Source organism: Rhineura floridana, chromosome 4, assembly GCF_030035675.1.
Source record: "Rhineura floridana isolate rRhiFlo1 chromosome 4, rRhiFlo1.hap2, whole genome shotgun sequence".
Classification (NCBI taxonomy): Eukaryota; Metazoa; Chordata; class Lepidosauria; order Squamata; family Rhineuridae; genus Rhineura; species Rhineura floridana.
Genome location: NC_084483.1, coordinates 136,718,919 through 136,739,246, shown reverse-complemented (window position 1 = coordinate 136,739,246; position 20,328 = coordinate 136,718,919). Strand labels below are relative to the sequence as shown.

General features: G+C 43.9%; 1 protein-coding gene and 1 long non-coding RNA gene across 8 annotated transcripts in view; one reads left to right on the top strand and one right to left on the bottom strand.

Moving 5' to 3' along the window:
• Positions 1 to 4,493: 4,493 nt before the first annotated feature.
• Positions 4,494 to 13,715, bottom strand: LOC133383588 (uncharacterized). The gene is made up of 3 exons (XR_009762342.1): positions 13,515 to 13,715; positions 5,479 to 5,565; positions 4,494 to 4,735 (listed from the first exon to the last, which is right to left on the bottom strand). It is a non-coding gene; the product is annotated as an uncharacterized LOC133383588 (long non-coding RNA).
• Positions 12,819 to 20,328, top strand: part of B3GALNT2 (beta-1,3-N-acetylgalactosaminyltransferase 2) — an 86,779-nt gene continuing 79,269 nt past the window's right edge. For 2 of the 7 annotated variants that reach the window (XM_061624539.1, XM_061624540.1), the window contains exon 1: positions 12,819 to 13,185. In XM_061624539.1, the coding sequence (XP_061480523.1) occupies positions 13,074 to 13,185 (112 nt within the window). In that variant the 5' untranslated portion in view covers positions 12,819 to 13,073. The remainder of the gene's footprint in view (positions 13,186 to 20,328) is intronic. The other 5 variants (XM_061624537.1, XM_061624536.1, XM_061624542.1 and 2 more) reach the window with 3 other exon arrangements.

The window sequence follows — 20,328 nt, the reverse complement described above, 5'->3', positions numbered from 1 at the left end:
TTACTGAGACAGGACTTTCCCTTGCAGAAGCCATGCTGGCTCTGCTTCAGCAAGGCTTGTTCTTCTATGTGCTTGGTTAATCTAGCTTTAATTATACTTTCTACCAGTTTTCCAGGGACAGAAGTTAAGCTAACTGGCCTGTAATTTCCGGGATCCCCTCTGGATCCCTTTTTGAAGATTGGTGTTACATTTGCCACTTTCCAGTCCTCAGGCACGGAGGAGGACCTGAGGGACAAGTTACATATTTTAGTTAGCAGATCAGGAATTTCACCTTTGAGTTCTTTGAGAACTCTCGGGTGGATGCCATCTGGGCTCGGTGTTTTGTCAGTTTTTATATTGTCCATTAAGCTTAGAACTTCCTCTCTCATTACCACTATTTGTCTTAGTTCCTCAGAATCCCTTCCTGCAAATGTTAGTTCAGGTTCAGGGATCTGCCCTATATCTTCCACTGTGAAGACAGATGCAAAGAATTCATTTAGCTTCTCTGCAATCTCCTTATCGTTCTTTAGTACACCTTTGACTCCCTTATCATCCAAGGGTCCAATTGTCTCCCTAGATGGTCTCCTGCTTTGAATATATTTATAGAATTTTTTGTTGTTGGTTTTTATGTTCTTAGCAATGTGCTCCTCAAATTCTTTTTTAGCATCCCTTATTGTCTTCTTACAATTACTTACAATTACTTACAATTGTTCTGAGTTTATTAAGATCAGCTTTCCTGAAGTTCAGGGTACGCATATGGCTACTCTCAGGTTTTGCTTTTGTTAAAATCAAGGATTCAAGTATGGCATGGTCACTTTCCCCCAGAGTTCCTGTAACTGCCACTTCATCCACCAAATCATCTCTATTGGTTAGAATCAAGTCCAGGATAGCTGATCCTCTGGTTGCTTCCTCCACTTTCTGTAGGAGAACGTTATCTCCAACACAAGTCAGAAATTTTTTGGTGGGGCCGTGTTTGGCAGAATTTGTTTCCCAACAGATATCGGGATAATTGAAGTCCCCCATTACTACTACATCATGCCTCCTTGAAACATTGGCAATTTTGCTTTTCAAAAGTTACATTCTCATCTTCTCCTTGATTGGGTGGTTGGTAGTAGACTCCAAGCACCACATTCCTTTTATTACTTGCCCCATTAATTTTAATCCAGATACTCTCAGTGGAGCTACCAAGCTCATCTTCCTGTATTTCTGTGCAGGGATATATATTTTTAACATATAGTGCGACTCCACCTCCCTTTTTATTCCTTCTGTTCTTTTTGAACAAGTTACATCCTTCAATTGCTGTATTTCAGTCATGGGAGTCATCCCACCAAGTTTGTTATACCTATCAAGTCGTAATAACCCTCCTGTATTAAGAGTGCAAGTTCGTCCTGCTTGTTTCCCATGCTCTGCACATTAGTATTCAGACACTGAAGACCATGTGATTTGTGGCTTGGCTTCCTTACTACATTTTTCTGAGGACTGTTACTGGGCCCTATTAGAGCCGATTTCTCTGTTCCCGTTACTGTGCACAAGCCTTCATCAGTCGTTACCACCAAGTTTACGTCTCCTTCCCTATTAGGATTCAGTTTAAAGCCCTCCTGATGAACTTCTCCATTCTGTGGCCAAACACATTCTTCCCAGTCCTTGTGAGATGCAACCCATCACTTGCCAGCAGTCCATCTTCCAGGAAGCATAGCCCGTGATCCCAGAATCTAAATCTCTCACGTCGGCACCACCAGGAATGCCGGGGCCCTTGGGCATCAGCCTGCCCTGGGCCCCTCCGCTCCCCTTCCGCGATTCGAGGCATGAGCCACGCTGCAGATTGCAAGACAGGAGCTTCTGAGCCACCCGCCATCCCCCTCACTTCACCTACCTTTCTCTGTTTTTTGCGGCTGCGTGCACTGTGTGTGCAGGGTTGCCATCAATTAAGATGGCAGCCAAGGTTTCCGTAAGGGACTGAAGCCTCTGCCGCCATCTTGGCTGATGGCATGCAGCGTGCGCATTGCTGCCGTCAACCAAGATGGCGGCAGAGGCTTCAGTTCCTTACGGAAACCTCAGCCGCCATCTTAATTGATGTCAACCCTGCACCTGCAGTGTGCGCAGCTGCAAAGAACAGCAGAGAAAGGTAGGTGAAGCAGGGGTTATGGCGGACGGCTCCTGCCGCGGATCACGGAAAGGGAGCAGAGGGCCCCTCAGGAGCTCCTGTAGCTGCAGGGCCCTCGGGCCAGTGCCCCACCTGGCCGCCCTTTAGAACCAGCCCTGAGCACCACCTTCGTAGCCATTCATTCACACGGAGTATTTTTCTTTCCCTTTCTACTTCTAAGTACTGGAAGGATGGATGGAAAAACTATCTGGGCCCCAAAGTCCTTGAGTTTCCTTCCCAGAGCTTCAAAGTCTGATGTTATTTCTTCCTAGCTCCGTTTGGCAGTATCATTTGTTCCTACATGGATGAAAAAGGGATATCTGTCAGTGGGCTTGATGAGTGATAGCAACCCTTCTGTCTCACCTCTAATCCATCCTCCTGGTAGACAGCATACCCGGCAAGTCCACAGATCATCTCGGCATACTTGGCGTATTTTGAATGAGCTTCATATTAGAAAACTGTCTTATGAAGTGTAAAAATAACTTACTGCTAACCAATGAGAGGGACCCTTTTTGGTCCGATGGATACCGTATTAGATTTGTTCTCCAACATAAACACATTACATGGAAGTTTAACATTGAAGAATAAGATAATTAGGAGGCAGATGTCCTTGGTTACTTGTGTTTTTGACACTACGTGTAGCTTCATGACATAACTACACTTAGTTTCCTGTCCAAAGACTTTATATATTAGACATGGAAAGAATAAAATTTGATATAATCAATCAGTGAATAGCTGTTTAGCCCTGTTCAGGCATTCAGCCTGAACACACTGGCTTAATGTGTGTAGGGGGCCAAGTGTGTCCATCTTGGCCCCTCTGCCAATATCCCCTGCATGCTAGGTGTACCTGCTGCACCATACCTGTATTGAACAGGAGCTTCTAAGTAGGGCTCCTGATTATAAGGAGGCTTGTAAGTGTATTTGGCCAAACGTGCTTAGAAGCCCCCTTTAGACCTTCATGCTAATGAAGGTGGAAGGGGCATGCCCAGTCCACAGGGCAAACTGAAAGTGAGGCCAGTATATGTGTGCCTGACCCCTGCCACGTGTCCTTTGTGTGTTCAAGCTGATTATCTGAATAGGACTTTTGAGCTTTCCCACTCATTGTTTCTCTAATCAGTGGTACTTTCACATTCTCACATGCCATTGCCCCTGTCTCAGTATCCCCTCCCTCAAGAAATCTCCAAAGGCTTCTGCTGTTTCATACATCCTCAGCATCTGTTGGCAGGTCAAGAGGTTGTGTGTGTGTGTGGTGGGGAACTCTGTGTGTTGTTAGCTGATGGCATACCATGATTTCCCCCCCCGTTTCCATTCCAACCCACCCTGGACACCATAGTAAAATTACAGTACATTACAGTAGCTGCCTCTTAATTAAATGTAAATTTCTGTTTCTGTCTTTGTATCCTACTATTAAATTCAAGGCAACAGCTGGCACATATAGTGGCTTCTATTTCTTGAGCTATGACAATAAAATATATCTCATTCTTTATATCGTGCTATAATATATCTGTGCTCAATATATCAGGACTCTCATTTTAAAAGGTATTTAGCAGATCTGGCAATTTGTTAAAATACGCTTTCTGAAAGCAAGAAAAACAGTTTCTTCATGATAAGCTCTGCTAGGGAGCCCTTTCTACATCATAATTGATTTAATTTTAACAAGATTGCACCAGTTACCATAGCAACATGTTTACTTATCCTTTTTCCAATTGATTGTAGGTCTAACCAGCACAGTGAACACAGAAGATGTGGGCAATAGTGTGTTGTGGTTTCTCTCTTTTTAAATGTTAGAAACTAGGTTAAATGCAAATGTAATAGTTTAATAGGATGTCTCAATATATTACATATATTTTTAGAAGAAAAAGCTAAATACTGATGACACTGCACCCCAAATGACCTCACCCAGAGATTTCACATAGATGTTGAACAGAATGGGAGACAAAATGGAGTCCTCTGGTACAGCATAGTATAGTACAGTTGTCATGGGGCAGAGCATAGTTCCCTCACAACAACCTTCAGGGGAAAGGTTATTTAGGCACAGAACTATTTTTTTTCTGTGCTGGCTCAGAAGAAAGAGAAGCAACACAGAAGCCGAGGTGATGGGGCCCTGGAGACCAGATGGGAAGTCTCTGGGAGCTGTGTATTGCTCACTGGCTGAAGTTCCCCAGTCCTGGCCTGGATGGAGAAGACTGAATATTGCTTGGAAATCTTTCATTTGAACAAATTCTCATTGTCCAAAACCCACTTCGGGGAGAAAGCTGCAAACTAGATTAATCTAAATAGGGCCAATAAAGAATATGGCAACCACAAAGCAATCTTGAGTAAATGGATGATATTTGAACCAGGAACTTGCAACTTGCAGCTCATCCTCCTAACCATTTCATTATATTATTTGTATATTTAATTGCTATTTTACTGAACCTATAACAGCTCACCAACAATAGGTTACACAACAGAGATGCAAACACAAGGACCAGACCCTGCAACAATCACAGATGACAACTCTCTCCCCGTCTTTATACAGGCAACACTGTTGCAGAACTTCAGAGGTTTATTCACCTGCTCATCTTCCAATATGATATACGCTGCCATCTGTCAGCAATGTCCTTCTGTGTTCTGCATAGGACAAACAAAACAGTCTCTGCACCAAAGAATAGATGGACTCAAATCAGACATCAGAAATGACAATACTCCTAAACTGCAGGGAGGACATTTTGACCTCCCAGGATAGTGTTAATGATCTTGAGGAAGTCATCCTTGAACAAAGAAACTTCAAAGGGAAACTCCAGTGTGAAACAGCTAAATTTATCAAGATGTTCAATTCTATAATCAATTCTGAATTGAGATAGTGGGTTTTATTTGGATTACATGTGTTAATTAGGTTTTCAGTGCCAGGATGTTTGTGTTATCAGCATTACTGTGTAAATGGTCACAGCACCTTTTTTTACATTTAAGTTTAATTATCACAGCCCACATTTCTTGCATTTCTTTTTCCTCTGACCTTGATGCTAACATTTTTCTCTCTGTATCCATCTACATATATGCCTTGCCAACTTAACAATAATGTTTCATGCACCTGATGGTCCATGATAGATTCTAGTTCACAAAGCCAATAACTTAGTGTTTAACAGAAATAATAACTTTGTTAGTTTTTCAGGTGCCACAAGATTCTTTGTTATATGTGACCTGGTGCTAGTCTAGATTAGTACTGCATGGTTATAGCTGCCTGGTCTCTGTAGTTACATCAAAATAACTACAGTATTTTGTATATGGCAGAAGTGTGTAGCATATATTATACTGTGGACATTACATGCTCCTTCCTACTTGGTGATTATTTCTGTGTGGTAGAAAAATGTTACCTGTCAAGCAGCTCTTCTACAGCTACTCTGTTCATCCTTAACCCTGTTTTTCAGATGGTGAGTAGGTTGATTTATTGCTGCCACCTGCTGGATGAAGACATAAAGTTATGTGTGCTATAATTGTAAGGGAAGGTTTGATATAAATTATATTGTGGGAGACTATGATAATAGATGTAAATATCCAATAAAATAGCAGCTAAATACACAATTATATTTTACCTTAACTACTTGCAGAACAGTACACATACAGTAATGTTTCTCTCTATGTGCACCTCAGGTAAAGGGAGACCTATGGTTCTAGGAAAAACAAATGGTGAACTAGACTGGAGACTGATGTCACTGCTGGGAATGACAGCTTGAACTAGTCGCTCCTGCACCTGGATGGTTTCAAAATGCAGATGCCCAGATATACCAGATTTCAACTCCCCCCATGAGCGATGAGCACTTGGGGGATGCCCCTATAAATAGATCCTTTGGGGCATACTTTGATATAAAGCAGCAAAAAGCAATTTCAAAGGCTTTTTGTCTTCACTCTGCAAGGTTCAGAAATGGTGCCAGGGAAGCAACATGGCATGAGAGAAAAGACAGAGGCATAGCCTGCAACCAGGCAGATATAGGAGCTGCATCAAATTGAAACATTTAAATCTTGAACATGGGGCCTCAGAGGGGAAAAAGACTGAAGGAGATGGAAGGGGAATTATTTTAGGGAAGATGCAATTGATCAAAGGACAGAGAAACTTTATATGGATATTAAATTGCAAAAAGTCCTGAAATCTGAAAGACAACTGAAAGATCATATGGAATGCCTCAAAAATAGCCAGCTCAGGAGACATATACATATTTAAGGGAGAAAAGCAAAAATAATGAGGACATACTCTCATATACCTGGATTGTGAAACAATGTCCATTGAAAACCACAACAACCCCTGCAACTTTTGAGCAGGCTATACAAAGACCACCTAGGTATATTATTGCCTGTTTCTGTATCTCCCACATGGGGAACAAAGTGTATACACTAGACTGCAACAGAGATGACCTGAAACATGAAGAAGATCAAACCATCAACTGAAAGACTGCCTCCTTCCCTGCAGATCCTCTGGGGTGGCCCACTACGTCCTCAGAAGCTGGGGGAGGTGGCAGAGGGCATTATCTGAGATACCCCCTAAGTTGTGGAACTCCCTCACCTCAGAAATATGTCTGGCAGTTTCACTCTGCACCCCACTCTGCACTTTTTGTAAAATACTGAACCTCTTTACCCTGGCCTTCAACACTTGAACTGTATAGGACCCACCCTATTCTTGTGATTGTAATTTGTTTTAAACTATTTTTAATGTATATTAAATTGTCATGATTCACCCTGGAATCTTAGAGTGAAGGGTGGGTAATAAATGATGATGATAATGATTATACCAAGATTTCTCAGCTGAAACAGATGAACAGAACTGTGCCTAATCACCAAGATACTGAGAAAAGCACAGATCTGGCATAGGTGGACCTTCTGTTTTATGTTGCTAACATCTACAGCAGCCTTCTCCAACCACAGGAACTTTCCAGAGCAGATTTGGAGGGCATTTGTGGGAGGAGGGGTATATGAAGTTGTGTTGCGCAGGCAGAAGTATGTGTGTGCAACATTGGATTCTGTCTTTTTAATAAAGGGTTTTATTTTTTAAAAAATATAGTGGATCTATATGTTTCTTTAAAACCTTTTTTTACACAATATGTTTTTTAACCCCTTTTTAAAGATGTCTTTAAAGCTTTTTGAAAAAATGTTTTTAAAGTTGTTTTGTTTTAATGTATTTCAAGGTCTGTTTTCATGAAGTTTTAAAGTGTTTTCAGTGCTTTTGTTTGCCGCCCTGGGTTCTTGCTGGAAGGAAGGACAGGATATTAAATAAATAAATAAATCTATTCATTTGAATTTTTTCCTGCCCACTTCTAAAGATTGAATGAGTTGCTAAGACTAAACACATACCAAGGGCCACTTCAAATGTTATAAATTTACTACACAAAGTGTATAGGGAAGGGATTGCAAACTAAATGAAACAGTGGTCACATGATAATTGCACATAATTTTATTCACTGCTGCATATACATGTGCTAGGAAATTGGCCAAGGCCTATCAGCACAGGCACACCCAGTGAAATTATTACATGTGCAATCAGATCAATTTCTGAGGGTCAGCCTCTGGCTAAGTCAGATTCTGCAGTATTTTAACAGGTAGCATTATGAAAGTGAGTGAGATGTTAGGGAATAGGCAGTTGCCTTTTGTAAAGGAGGCAATTTCTCATCCTATTTGGGGAATCATCCATTCATTACAGCTGTTTGAGACTCTTGCATAAGTTAATGCGATGAAATCATTCAAGGTTCACTGTTCACACCCACCCCCTGGTAGGGTTGCTAACTGCTATATTGCTGTTTGTGGGATTTTAACAGTAGCCTGGTATGCAGAAATCTAGTAGGTGAAGCTCTTCCTAATATGGAGATAAAGTGGTGGAGGGAAGCTTAATCTGCTTGATTTCTGCATGGCAAATGGTTGTTAAAGACACAGTAGGACTTGTAAAATGCTGACAAACCCTATACAAGAGGCCAAAATATTTTGTACCCACATCATCTGCAGTGAGATTGTTAACAACTTAATTTGCTTTATTATACAGCACAAGAGTGGCTGTATACTATAGTCAGCATGGATTTTTCACATTCCGCAATGTTAAATTGAAAATACCCCCATGCCATTCTGATGCTTCCCATAAACTCATTTCAAAACAAAACCTTACAAAATGTATAGTCCTGAACTCAGAAATGCTTGCTTAACAGCCCTCTAAATTTTCATGGTGATACACAAAACAGAAAGAATAGAAAGTGTAAAAAGAGAGAGAGAGAAACCAGACTGGACATTTTTCTGTCAGAGTTCTCATAATCTGTTGAAATTAATTAAAAATCAGCCATATTCACAGAGTACCTGTAATCCTATTACTGACCTTGCCCCATACTCTGACCTTCATCTTCTGCAGTTTAAAAGAAAAAATATATATGCCTGACTGATTTTTAATTAATTTAAGAAATTTAGCATTGAACTCAATGATAATGTTGGGCATGCTCAGTAGGAACCAACTGTCAGTGTTCTAAAAGCCAGACTCACAGCTGCTGGGCTTGCCTAAGCAGGGGCCCACAGCCATGCCAGCCCTTTATTTCACTTTAGACAGTCATGGCTTCCCCCAAAGAATCCTGGGAAGTGTAGTTTGTGAAGGGTGCTGAGAGGAGACTCCTATTTCCCTGACAGAGCTCCAGTGGCCAGAGTGGTTTAACAGTCAGCCACTCTGATTGAAGCTCTGTGAGGGGAACAGGGCAACTCACAGCAACTCTCAGCACCCTTCATTAACTACACTTTCCAGTATTCTTTGGGAGAAGTCATGACTGTCTAAAGTGAAATAGTGGATGTGGCCAGGGACAGCTTTGGTTTACATTTGGGTGGGAGGCTACATGTGCCTGTTGTAGAATAAAAAGGTGGGGGAAACCCTGAAAAAGAATGATACTGTTCACAATGTTTTCCTTTTGGAAAGGAAAAGGGCTTCCCCTCTGCCCAATGCCCACTCATCCAATCACTTCCCTCTCCCCTCGCTCCCTCCCCCTCCCTGCCCTCCTCCTCCCCTCCCAAGGTCAGTTTCACCTATCCTAAGCATGATTGCACAGGAGTAAATCCCACTGAAGTAAAAAAGCATGCAAATGATCAAACCTGCCCTCCCCTCCTCCTCCCTCCTATCCCTTCCCTCTCCCTTCACCTCCTCCATCCCCTTCCAACCCCCTCCTTTCCCCTCCTCTTCGTTCCCCTCTGCCCTCCTCCTCCCCTCCTCCCCCTTCCTCCCTCCTCCCTCCATCCCATGGTCAGTTTTACCTATCCTAGGACTACGACCTGGGAGACCAAGGTTGGAATCCCCACACAGCCATGAAGCTCACTGGGTGACCTTGGGCAAGTTACTGCCTCTCAGCCTCAGAGGAAGGCAATGGTAAACCACCTCTGAATACTGCTTACCATGATCAAACCTGTCCCTCCCCTCCCCATCCCCTGTGGTCAGTTTCACCTATCCTAAACATGATTGCGGGGAAGTAAATCCCACTGAACTCAATAAGCATGCAAATGATTGATCCATTCTCAGCAAATGTGCACAGGATCCCATTTGTTACCTCCCAGATTGAAAAGCAGAGAAAATCACTAATAGGCAAAAAACCTTGCTGTTTAAGAACGTACCTATAGCCCACAGATATTTCTATCAAACTTTAAAAATCAGGGAAATTGGGCAGCTATAGTAAATGCACCAGGGGAGCAGGAGACCTGACCTCCTCTGAGATATTGTACTGCCGTGCCCAACCCAAATTGTGTTTGCATTTTTACAAATTTGTAGGGCAGTACCAGGGCCGGCCCCAGGCATGCCGGGGCCCTTGGACACCAGCCTGCCCTGGGCCCCTCCGCTCCCTTTCCATGGTCTGTGGAAGCAGACGTGGCTCGCAGGACAGGAGCTTCTGAGCTGTCCACCATCCCCCGCTTCACCTACCTTTCTCTCTGCTGTTTTTTGCGGCTACACGTGCAGGCTTGCCATCAGTCAAGATGGCAGCCGAGGTTTCATTAAGGGGCTGAAGCCTCTGCCACCATCTTGGTTGATGGCAGCAATGTGTGAGTGTAGATGCATGCGTACCATCAACCAAGATGGCGGCAGAGGCTTCAGCCCATTAGGGAACCTCGGCCGCCATCTTGATTGATAGCAAACCGCAAAAAACAGCGGAGAGAAAGGTAGGTGAACTGGGGGGATGGCAGGCGGCTTGAAAGCTCCTGCCTGGCAAGTGGAGGGGCCCCTGTAGCTCCAGGGTGCCCTTGGGCCACTGCTCCATCTGGCCACCTTTTAGAACCGGCCCTGGGCAGTACAGTGCTGCCCAATTTCCCTGCTTTTAAAAGTTTGATAGAAATATCTGTGGGCTATAGGTACGTTCTTAAATCGCAAGGTTTTTTGCCTATTAATGCTTACATTATTCTCTGCATTTTCTTCCATATTATCATCATCCACACATTTTATTATGGGCCATAAAAAATACATTTCAGTTGTCAAAAGCCATGGTAAAGAGGTCCTTTTAACATCTATATGAAGCCACTGAGAGCTGTCATCAGGAGTTTTGGAGTGAAGTATCACCAATATGCAGATGACATCCAGTTCTGTCTCTCTATTCTACCTGAATTGGGAGAAGCGGTTGAAGTGTTAGACTGGTGCTTGGAGGTGGTAATGGGCTGGATGTGGGCCAATAAATTGAGCCTGAATTCTGAAAAGACAGGCATTATGTGTCCCAAGTTCTCAAGTCTGGGAGGTGGAGACAGCCTGCCTGGACAGGTTTGCCCTTCCCTGGAAGGATCAGGTCCATAACCTGGGAGTGCTCCTGGATTCAGCCTTGTCACAGAAGGCTCAGGTGGCCAGCTCTGGCTGGTTTGCCAGCTTCAGCGCCTCTTGGACAGAGAGAACTTGGCCACTGTACTCCATGCTCTGGTAACTTATAATGCCTTCTATGTGGGACTACCCTTCAAGATGACTTGGAGACTTCAACAGGTCCAAAATGTAGTAGCTAGATTACTGGCTGAGGTTCCATTTAGATTTCATATAACCTATGTTTTAAAACAGCTGCTTGGTTTTCTTCATTTCTGGCCCCAATATAAGGTATTAATGTTTGTATTTAAAGCCCTAAATGATTTAGGCCCCAAATATCTGACAGTCCACCTCCTTCCCTACAGGCAGCTGTTGAGGTCAGTAGAAGGGGCCCTGTTCCACCACCCTCAGAAGTTTGAGGGGTAGTCCCAGGAGAGGGCATGCTCTGTGATGGCCCCTAAGTTGTGGAATTCCCTCCCCACAGAGGTGCATCTGGTGTCCTTACTGTACAGCTTTTTGTTGTATGCTGAAGACTTATCACTGAACCCTGGCTTTTGACACTTGAGAGATATATTTTTAGGATTCTCTCTAGTTGTGATTGCAATTTATTTTAATCTGTTTTTCATGATGTATTTTATATTGTTGTGACCCGCCCTGGGATGTACTGGTGAATGACAGGTAATATTTTAACAACAAACAGCAACGTGGCCTCCTCACCATAGATTCCTCAGTGCAAATCACTCTCTGCTCCCTAACCCTGCCTGCTATTAGCAGATGTGTGAGCTGGTCCCAATTATTACATAGAAACCCCCTTGCAACTAATGAGACTTCCTTGTGTGTTTAAGATCAGGATGCCAGTTGGTATTTGAAAGTGCAACCCTGAGCATGTTTACTCAGAAGTGTGTTTAGGAGTACGGCCTGAATTGTAGAACAGTCTGAATGTTTAAAATTGAGTTCTCAACCACCACAAATACTTTTAATTATTCGTATTTAAAACAGTTTCTCATATAAACTGTTGGTAAAGCTTCGGAGGTTGTATTTTTAGAAACCACATGACCTTCCGAAGGGACGTCGAGTCTCACCGCCAGCCCACCTGCAAATGGTGGCTGAGTGGTGGTTTTAACCCAGCATTTTGGGAAAGAGCTAGTGATTTGTTGTGCCTTCTTGAGAGGGGCAATGGCACTGCCCTCAGGAATGACGCCGCAAAAGGATGGGACCCACGTTCTGCACGGAGAGTAAGATCTTAGGAGGCGTGGGTGCCACTCCTTACTTTAAAGAAAGCTTGGCCCGCACGTTCATACACTTGGAAAGTACTACAATCCAGAGAGGGGCGCCTAAACTGAGGATGTAGCTCATGCGGACATGAGGCAAAGCATCACATTGTAAAGGGTACAGACATTTCCAAATTAAATACAAGTTTCACTTAAATATAAAGCAGAGAGTAATTAAAATTATTTAATATTGTGCATATCACAACACGAGCCTTTAAACCAGGGCTGTGGAGTTGGAGTCGTGGAGTCGGAAGCAATTTTGGGTGGAGTCAGTAGAAATGTACCGACTCAGACTTCAAAATAAAAACTTTCATAGGAATTTAGGAAAGTTTTCTTGTTCAGAAATTTTAATCAAATAAATATATTTTACGTTCTATCAATCTAGCCTGATGACGTGGTGGTGATGAAATGCCTTGTGCTACCATTTTACTACAGTAAATTTGTTATTACTAGTTAATATACATTTGCAATTTATGAAGAGTCGGAGTCTGGACAGTAGAAAAATAGAGGAGTCGGAGTCGAAGGTTTAGCGTACCGACTCCGCAACCCTGCTTTAAACAGCTAGGTTGGTAGCTTAATGCTCTTTCTGCCAGCTTCTTCCCCCTAGCTCGCTGAGAGGCATCCCCAAGGGAGGAGCTGTAGGCTTACAATAGCGTCAAGGGCACCTCCCCTCAGCGGCCAGGCATTGTGGGGGTTGTAGTCAGGAGCTCTGGCTCTGCTTACACGCTTCCCCCGTTTGGGGCGGGACTCTGGCTCTGGGCCGGCCGCAGAAGGGGCTGGGGGAAGAGGCGGCCGGCAGTGATTGCCCTCGCGCTGCCGCCGTGAGCTAGGGAGGAAGCAGGGAGTCTTCTGTTGTCCCTCCGGGTCACCCCGTCTGTGCTAAGAGAGCAGATAACGGCTGGGAAGGGGCCGGCGGCGGCCAATGCGAAATTGGTTGGTGCTTCTGTGCCCGTGTGCGGTCGGGGTCGTGCTGCACCTCTGGCTGCTCCTCTTCAGCTGCCCGGCTAGTGGCCCCGGGAAGCAACACCCGGCAGGTAGGTCGGCAAGGAGGGAGAAACCCAGACCGAGCCGGACCGCCTGCCTGAGGGAGCGAGATATTTCACTCTCCCTCCGCGCGTGCGGTCATATAGGAGAAAAGCATGTATGTGGAGCGGGGGGGGGGTTAAGGCATCTTTCGCCCTGTGTGGAAAGGAAGACGCCATCCTATTGGGTTAGGGCTGTACGAAAGAAGGGCTAGGGGTAAAGCCAGGCCTGGCTCCAGCTTTTTTTGGGGGGGGGGCTCTGAGCCGGCTGCCCTTGACGGACCCCTCCCAAACGCCTGTTGCCACTTACAACGCCCCCACCCGCTCGCACGGGGGCTTACCTTTCCTCTGGAGTGTGCGGAAGAAGGGCAAGAGGCTGAGATAGTGATCCCGCAACTTAGGTTCTGGAGAGAAACAAGGTTACTGGCAAAACCAACAGACAGTCTTGTGGGAGAAGGTGGAAATGATAAAAATCGTCACTCGGGGTGGAGAGCATGGTTTAGCGCCTTCATTTTGGAGAGAGTTTAGGGAAAAGGAGGCGAGGTGAGCCCATGGGAGTAGTGTAAGGCAGGTGATTGTGGCTCAAGAGGCATTGGAAGGGGTAGGGGTGGGGGTGGGGAAACACAACTTTAAGCCAGCAGGCAGGGGGAAAGGAGTAGGGGATGGAGGGCATAATTCACCTAAAGACTTGGAGAGAAGTTGGACAAGCATAGGAGGGAAATGCTGTAAAATAAGACGTGGAGCAAGAGCTGAGAGCAAATGAAAGAAAGGAAGTTGGTTGAGTTCCTATCTGATTTGTAGAAGAATTGAACAGTGGCAAAAGATTCCTTGTACAGAATAAATAATATATTGAAAAAGCTGGTTTAGAGCCTGGTCCTGTGGGTGCTTATTCAGAAGTGAGTGAGTTCAATGACTCTTCCTCTCAAGGCAGCCTTAGAATTAGAAGGTGATATGTGGCTTGTGATGCTTACCTGGACTAGGAAGAAAAGTGAGAGTTGAGCTAAGAACCAGCATGCCTAGTGTGGGAGAGGAAGTTGTGTGCATGTTGGGTGGGGGGCAGGTATTGAAGTGAAGGATGGGGACTCTTGGCCATTCTTTATCCAAGTAACTAAAGTAAAAAATATATTGAGAAGAGGATCAAGACATTCCTTTCCTAGTAATTTGTTTTGGGGACCACTCTGATTTTTCAGTGTCATTATGTTAGGGGATTTCCACTGATGGGGAAAGAATACTTATTAGCAGAGCTATTCAAATGAAGGAATAAGACAGCACTAAGAAACTGTTGGAGAAAAAGAATTGTAAACGAAATTATTGACAGAATATAATTTGGCCACCTGCTGAGCTGATCATAAGAAACAGATTCAATGAAGCTAAGTGCTGTAATGTTTTGGAGCGATTCTTTGTTATCAATCAGTGAACTAGTATTTATTTGTGTCTCAAGGGCTGAAATAAGAAAATGGCACAATAAATTTGACCCTAAATTGTTTCCTCTCTTGAACAGGTGCAAAAAACATGCTGCCTTCAAGGTAATCAAACCTCATTTTATGTTAGGATTTGGACAAAGCTACTAAGAGTATTCCTCTCCTCAGAGCATGGTGGAATTTTTAAATTTTGGCATTGAGTATTTCAGTTATCTGAAAAGCCCTGCAACACCTGTTCTCAGACCTTTTGCTTAGTCCCTGTTTACAAATTTACATTTCTGCTTCTTGCAAGAAAGTTGAGGAGCTACCATTACCACAGTGCCCTTTGGACACCTAGTTTATTTATTTGATTCCATTTAGGAATCATTTAACAGTAGGAATCAATTCTTCAGTAAAATCATTAACCATAAAAACAAAAACAATTCCATATGTAAAAACAATTCCACATGTATAAAAATATTAAATGCAGATACAGACTGGAGAAAGTTCTACACTTAAAAGCCTTGTTGAAAAAGCAAGTTCTTTAATAGGCCCTAAAAAGACAATCAAGACTATGCCTCTCTAATGTGTAATGTGGAGGGAGTTCCAAAGGGTAGATGCCACCACACTAAAGGCCTGATTTCTATATTGTATGGAACGGGCCTCCTGATAAGATGGTGTGTGTACGAGGCCCTCTCCTGCACAGTGCGATGATCTTGTGGGAATATAGTTGGGATCTCAGGTTCCTGCTTTCTTCTTTTGTTTCATCCAGGCTTGTAGTGATGCAGCAATGCTAACACGCTGAACTTTCCCCACTCATCCTCTATTATTTAGCCCTCCTTGGGGGCCAAGTGATCCCACTTCTGTGAGATACAGCTTTGTAGCATTCTAATTAGAACTGGGAGTTCATTATTCATTAGGTCTGCTTTTTAAGTAGTTTTAGAAACTGGATTCCAATTCTTTTGTGTTGCTATGTAGTCATGTCTAATTTCAAACTTCACTATGTTCATGCTGTGGCTATACCTCTGATTAGTTGCTTGCCTTTTACTTTGGATGTGGCGTTGGGGCTATGACAAAAACATGCACAGCAAGCTTTATGCCTGGTGGTTTATACCTCCATAAGTGGTCCATGGACCATGTAACACTCAAAAGACTGTTTTTGTGATGTTTAGGATCAAATCAGTTACTGTTGCAGAAGACAAAACTAGGTAAGAATTGCATTATGGACCCTTCTTTATAAGCTTCAGTGCATACTAGTCTCTCTCTTTCCAACTTGGAATTGCAGAATGGTCCCTGAATCTACCTATTGTTGATTGTCAGGGCATTTTTAAATGCAGAGAGTGCTTTGGAATACTTAAATAATTCATTCTTGCTGTAACCTGGTAAGATTAGTAAGTGTTGCACTAATTCCATTTACAGAACAGGGTAACTGAATAAAAGTTAACTTGCATTCATGCTGAGATGAGATTGGAACCTGAGTCTCCAAGATGCAAGAGTAGCTGGAAAGCATGATTTCACTGACATGTATGAGACACGGAACTTATCACGGAACTTTTGGTTTTTTACTCTGCTCTTTAATTCAGTTTCATTGGTGTTACTAGGCCTATGCGGCCATTCAGTCTCTTCACATGTAAGCAAATACGCCAAGAGAAATGGGAGGTGGGGTGCTGCCTTTATCTGTATACAGCTTAGAGGATTTATACGAGTTTGAGGTTGAAGGTCTGAAGTGTGAAGCCTCTTCTACTTGCGGAGGCTCCTTATATGATTTAAAACCCGGATTGAATATCTGAATAAGGCAGTCAGGTTACAGAATGATTCATCCTCCTGACCACAGATCCCATAAATAGAGATGGACAATGACAGAGAAATCAAATGCACTTCTTGTGTTTCTCCATTAAACATTCTCTTGTGGCCAATAAAAAGGTGCAGTTTGCTATGCTAAGCAGAATGCCTGGCTGGATAAAGTAGAAACTGTCGCACACATCATAGACATGATGTTTATGCAGAAAGTTCCAGGTTCAGTCTGTGGCATTTCTCTTTTAAAAGGATCCCAGATAGTAGGGCTGGGAATGATTTTTCTGCCTAATGCCTGAGGGACCTGCTGACAGTTGGGGTAGATGGAGTTGATGGAGTCAGAATGATCTGACTCTGTTTAAGACAGCTTCATATGTTCATCTACCTCTGCCAGGGAATGAGTTATGATATTGTGGACAGTCCTGCTTCTTAGTTCTGAGTGACTTAGGGCAGCCCTTCAAAATTCATACTAATGCTTCAGGGATGAGGAACCTCTTCCTTTCTGAGGGCCACATTGTCTCAGGGGTCATCTGTCTGGATGTGCAAACCAGCAGTAGGCAGCTTGGAACCACCCCACAACAACCTCTCTCTCACACACCAATCTGTTCTTCATACATGCAAGCATGCACAGCATCTTTCTCACACCCTCCACACGTTATTCATCCACTCTCTCTCTTGCCCACACATACATAACCCATTCATCAATCATCCATTTACCCTACACATTCTCTCTTTCATTCACTCACACATAACCATTCTATTTCTTTTTTCATTGCTCCTTTACGCCCCTCCCTGTCATTAATTCACTGTCCCCTTTGGCTTCCCTGTTGCCATCTCCTCCTTAGTCCCCCTCACCCCCTGTACAGCAATTAATCTTAGGAAAAAGTTCAATTTATGTAATTGGGACTTGTTTTCCTAACCTTAATTGGAGCATTTGGGGTGGAAAGGAAAGGTTACAGCATTTGGGGCTTTTTTGTTTAGGGAAAGACAAGTGAGAGGTGATTATAGAAGTGCATAAAATTATGCATGGCATGGAGAAAGTGGATAGAGAAAAGTTCTTCCTTTCTCATAACACTAGAACTTGAGGACATCCAATGAAACTAAATGCTGGAAGATTTAGGGCAGACAAAAGAAAGTACTTCATACAGCTTAAACTGTGAAATTTTCTTCCTCAAGAGGCAGTACAGTAGTGCCCCACTCATACAGCGGGTTATGTTCCAGAGCCCCGCCTAAAAGCGGAACTCATTCAATAGAATGGTTCCTGACGCCCGAAAAATGCTGTAAAAGTGGAAGAAGCGCCGTATTAGTGGGGCCTTACTCTAATTGAAAGCCATCGTATTAGCAGAACACCGAAAAGCAGGGCCCTACTGTAACGGCCAGCAACTTGGATGGCTTTAAAAGAGGATTTGACAAATTTATGGAGGATAAGGCTATCAGTGGCTTCTAGCCATGAGGGTTATACTTGGCTTCCATAGTCAGAAGTGGTATACTTCCGAATATCAGTTGCTGGAAACCACAGGGGAGGAGAGTGCTCTTTGCACTCAGGTCCAGCTGGTGGGCTTCCCATGGGCAACTGGTTGGCCACTGTGAGAACAGGATGCTGGACTAGATGGGCCATTAACCTCTGCAGCAGATTTCCTGTCCTCAGATGCTAGATGGCTATCACAAACCACTTGGTGGACTGTCATACAGTAAAATCACCCTTCAGGTAAGACCAGTGTTCCATTTTAAAATAATAATAATAATAATAAAATTTTATTTATGAGTCACCTATCTGGCCGAATTAATGGCCACTCTAGGCGACGTACATAACACAGTAAAATACAATATAAAAATCAATGAGGACCACAATCAATAATTAGTCTAAACACCACCCTCCAGTTAATAGCAGCATTAAAAGCTAATCCACCCCAGAGATCCCTGCCTGAACAGCCAGGTCTTCAAGGCCCGGCGGAAACCTATCGAGGGGGCATGGCGGAGACCGAAAGGAAGGGAATTCCAGAGGGTAGGGGCCACAATCGAAAATGCCCTCTCTCTGGTCCGCACCAGCCTAGCTATTTTAACTGGTGGGACCGAGAGAAGGTCTTTTATGGCTGATCTCGTCGGGCGGCATAATTGGTGATGCTGGAGGTGCTCCTTCAGATAAACTGGGCTGAAACCGTATAGGGCTTTAAAGGTCAACACCAACACCTTGAATTGGGCCCGGTAAACAACTGGCAGCCAGTGTAGATCTACTAACACCGGAGTAATATGATCACGGCGACGGCTGTTCTTAATCAAATGTGCCGCCGCATTCTGTACCAGCTGTAATTTCCGGACCGTTTTCAAGGGTAACCCCACGTAGAGCACATTACAGTAGTCTAAGCGGGAGGAGACCAGGGCATGTATCACCCGTGGGATCAGATGGATAGGAGGGTAGGGTTGCAGCCTCCGTATTAGATGTAATTGATACCAAGCTGCCCGGCTCACTGCCGAAATCTGAGCCTCCATGGACAGCTGGGAGTCAAGAATGACCCCGAGGCTGCGGACCTGGTCTTTCAGGGGTAATCTTACCCCATTGAACACCAGGTCTATATCTCCTAACCTTTTTTTGTCTCCCACGAGTAACACCTCGGTCTTATCGGGGTTTAGTTTCAGCCTATTCCTTCCCATCCATCCATTTACGGCTTCCAGGCACTTGGACACGGTGTCCACAGCCAACTCTGGTGAGGATTTAAACGAGAGATAGAGCTGAGTGTCATCTGCATATTGGTGACACTGCAGCCCAAATTTCCCGATGATGGCCCTCGGCGGCTTTACATAGATGTTGAATAGCATGGGGGAGAGGATAGAACCCTGTGGCACTCCACAAGTAAGAGGCCAAGGGTCTGAAACCTCATCCCCCAGTGCCACCCGTTGGTGCCTGTCTGAGAGATAGGAACGGAGCCACCGTAAAACAGTGCCCCCTAATATAGATGGTATGGTAGGCTGGTGCTTGAACACTGCTTATACTGATATGCGGACCTAGTTTAAAACAGAGCTAGTGGTAAGAACCGCAGGAGGAGAGAGTGCTCTGGTACTTAGTGAAGACCTTGGGCTGAATCCAAAGGGACTGACTACCAGTGGTTCCTCACCTATGCCAATATCTTGTAGCAAATCTTCAAATATTACTTGGGTACACCAGCTGCAATTGCTCCCAGCCCCAGAAATATTTGCCAAAATAGTTGTGGTATTCTAGAGTTTTATATTGTGAAGACATTGAAAATTGGCCTGAGATATCTTGCTGTGTGCTGGAGATGTCCTTGTCTTTTACTGTGGAAGTTGAACTGATTGAGGAGTATATAACTTCTCAAAATGAAGGTAATTCAAATAACTCATTTCCATTAGGAAAAAAAAATTATTTTTATTTATTTATTAAAATATATATCACCCTTCATTACAAAAATCCCTAGATAGTGTATACAAAATGTTAAAACAGTGATACAGCACATTAAAATACGGCAATTGCAACAATCCTTGGTAGAAACAGACCAGTAAGCAAGAAAAGCATATCATTAAAAGCCTGGTGTTTAAAACTGGCAAATGCTTGGATGAATAAATCATTCTTTAAAAGGCCCCGAAATTATGTCACAGAAGGTTCTGTCAAACCTTGGTGGTGGTGGGGAGGTGACTCCACCGGATGGGTGCTGCAGCAGAAAAGGCCTGTTCCACGGTTGCCACAAGATCAGCCTGCTCAGGCAGTGGAGCAACCAGGAGATCCTGATCTGCAGATTCTCCAGAGGTGGTGAAAACAAGACATGACGATGGATTATGCTACCCTCTCCTCAAGGCAGGAAACACAGCCTGGTCTTTATCCATTGGGCACCCCCCCGTCAGGTTTCAGTGAATGGGCAGGTCTATATGGGAGATGTTCTATTGGGTAATCTAGTTCTAAGTTGCTTAGGGCCCTATATGTCAGTAATAACACCAGGAACCTGTCCCA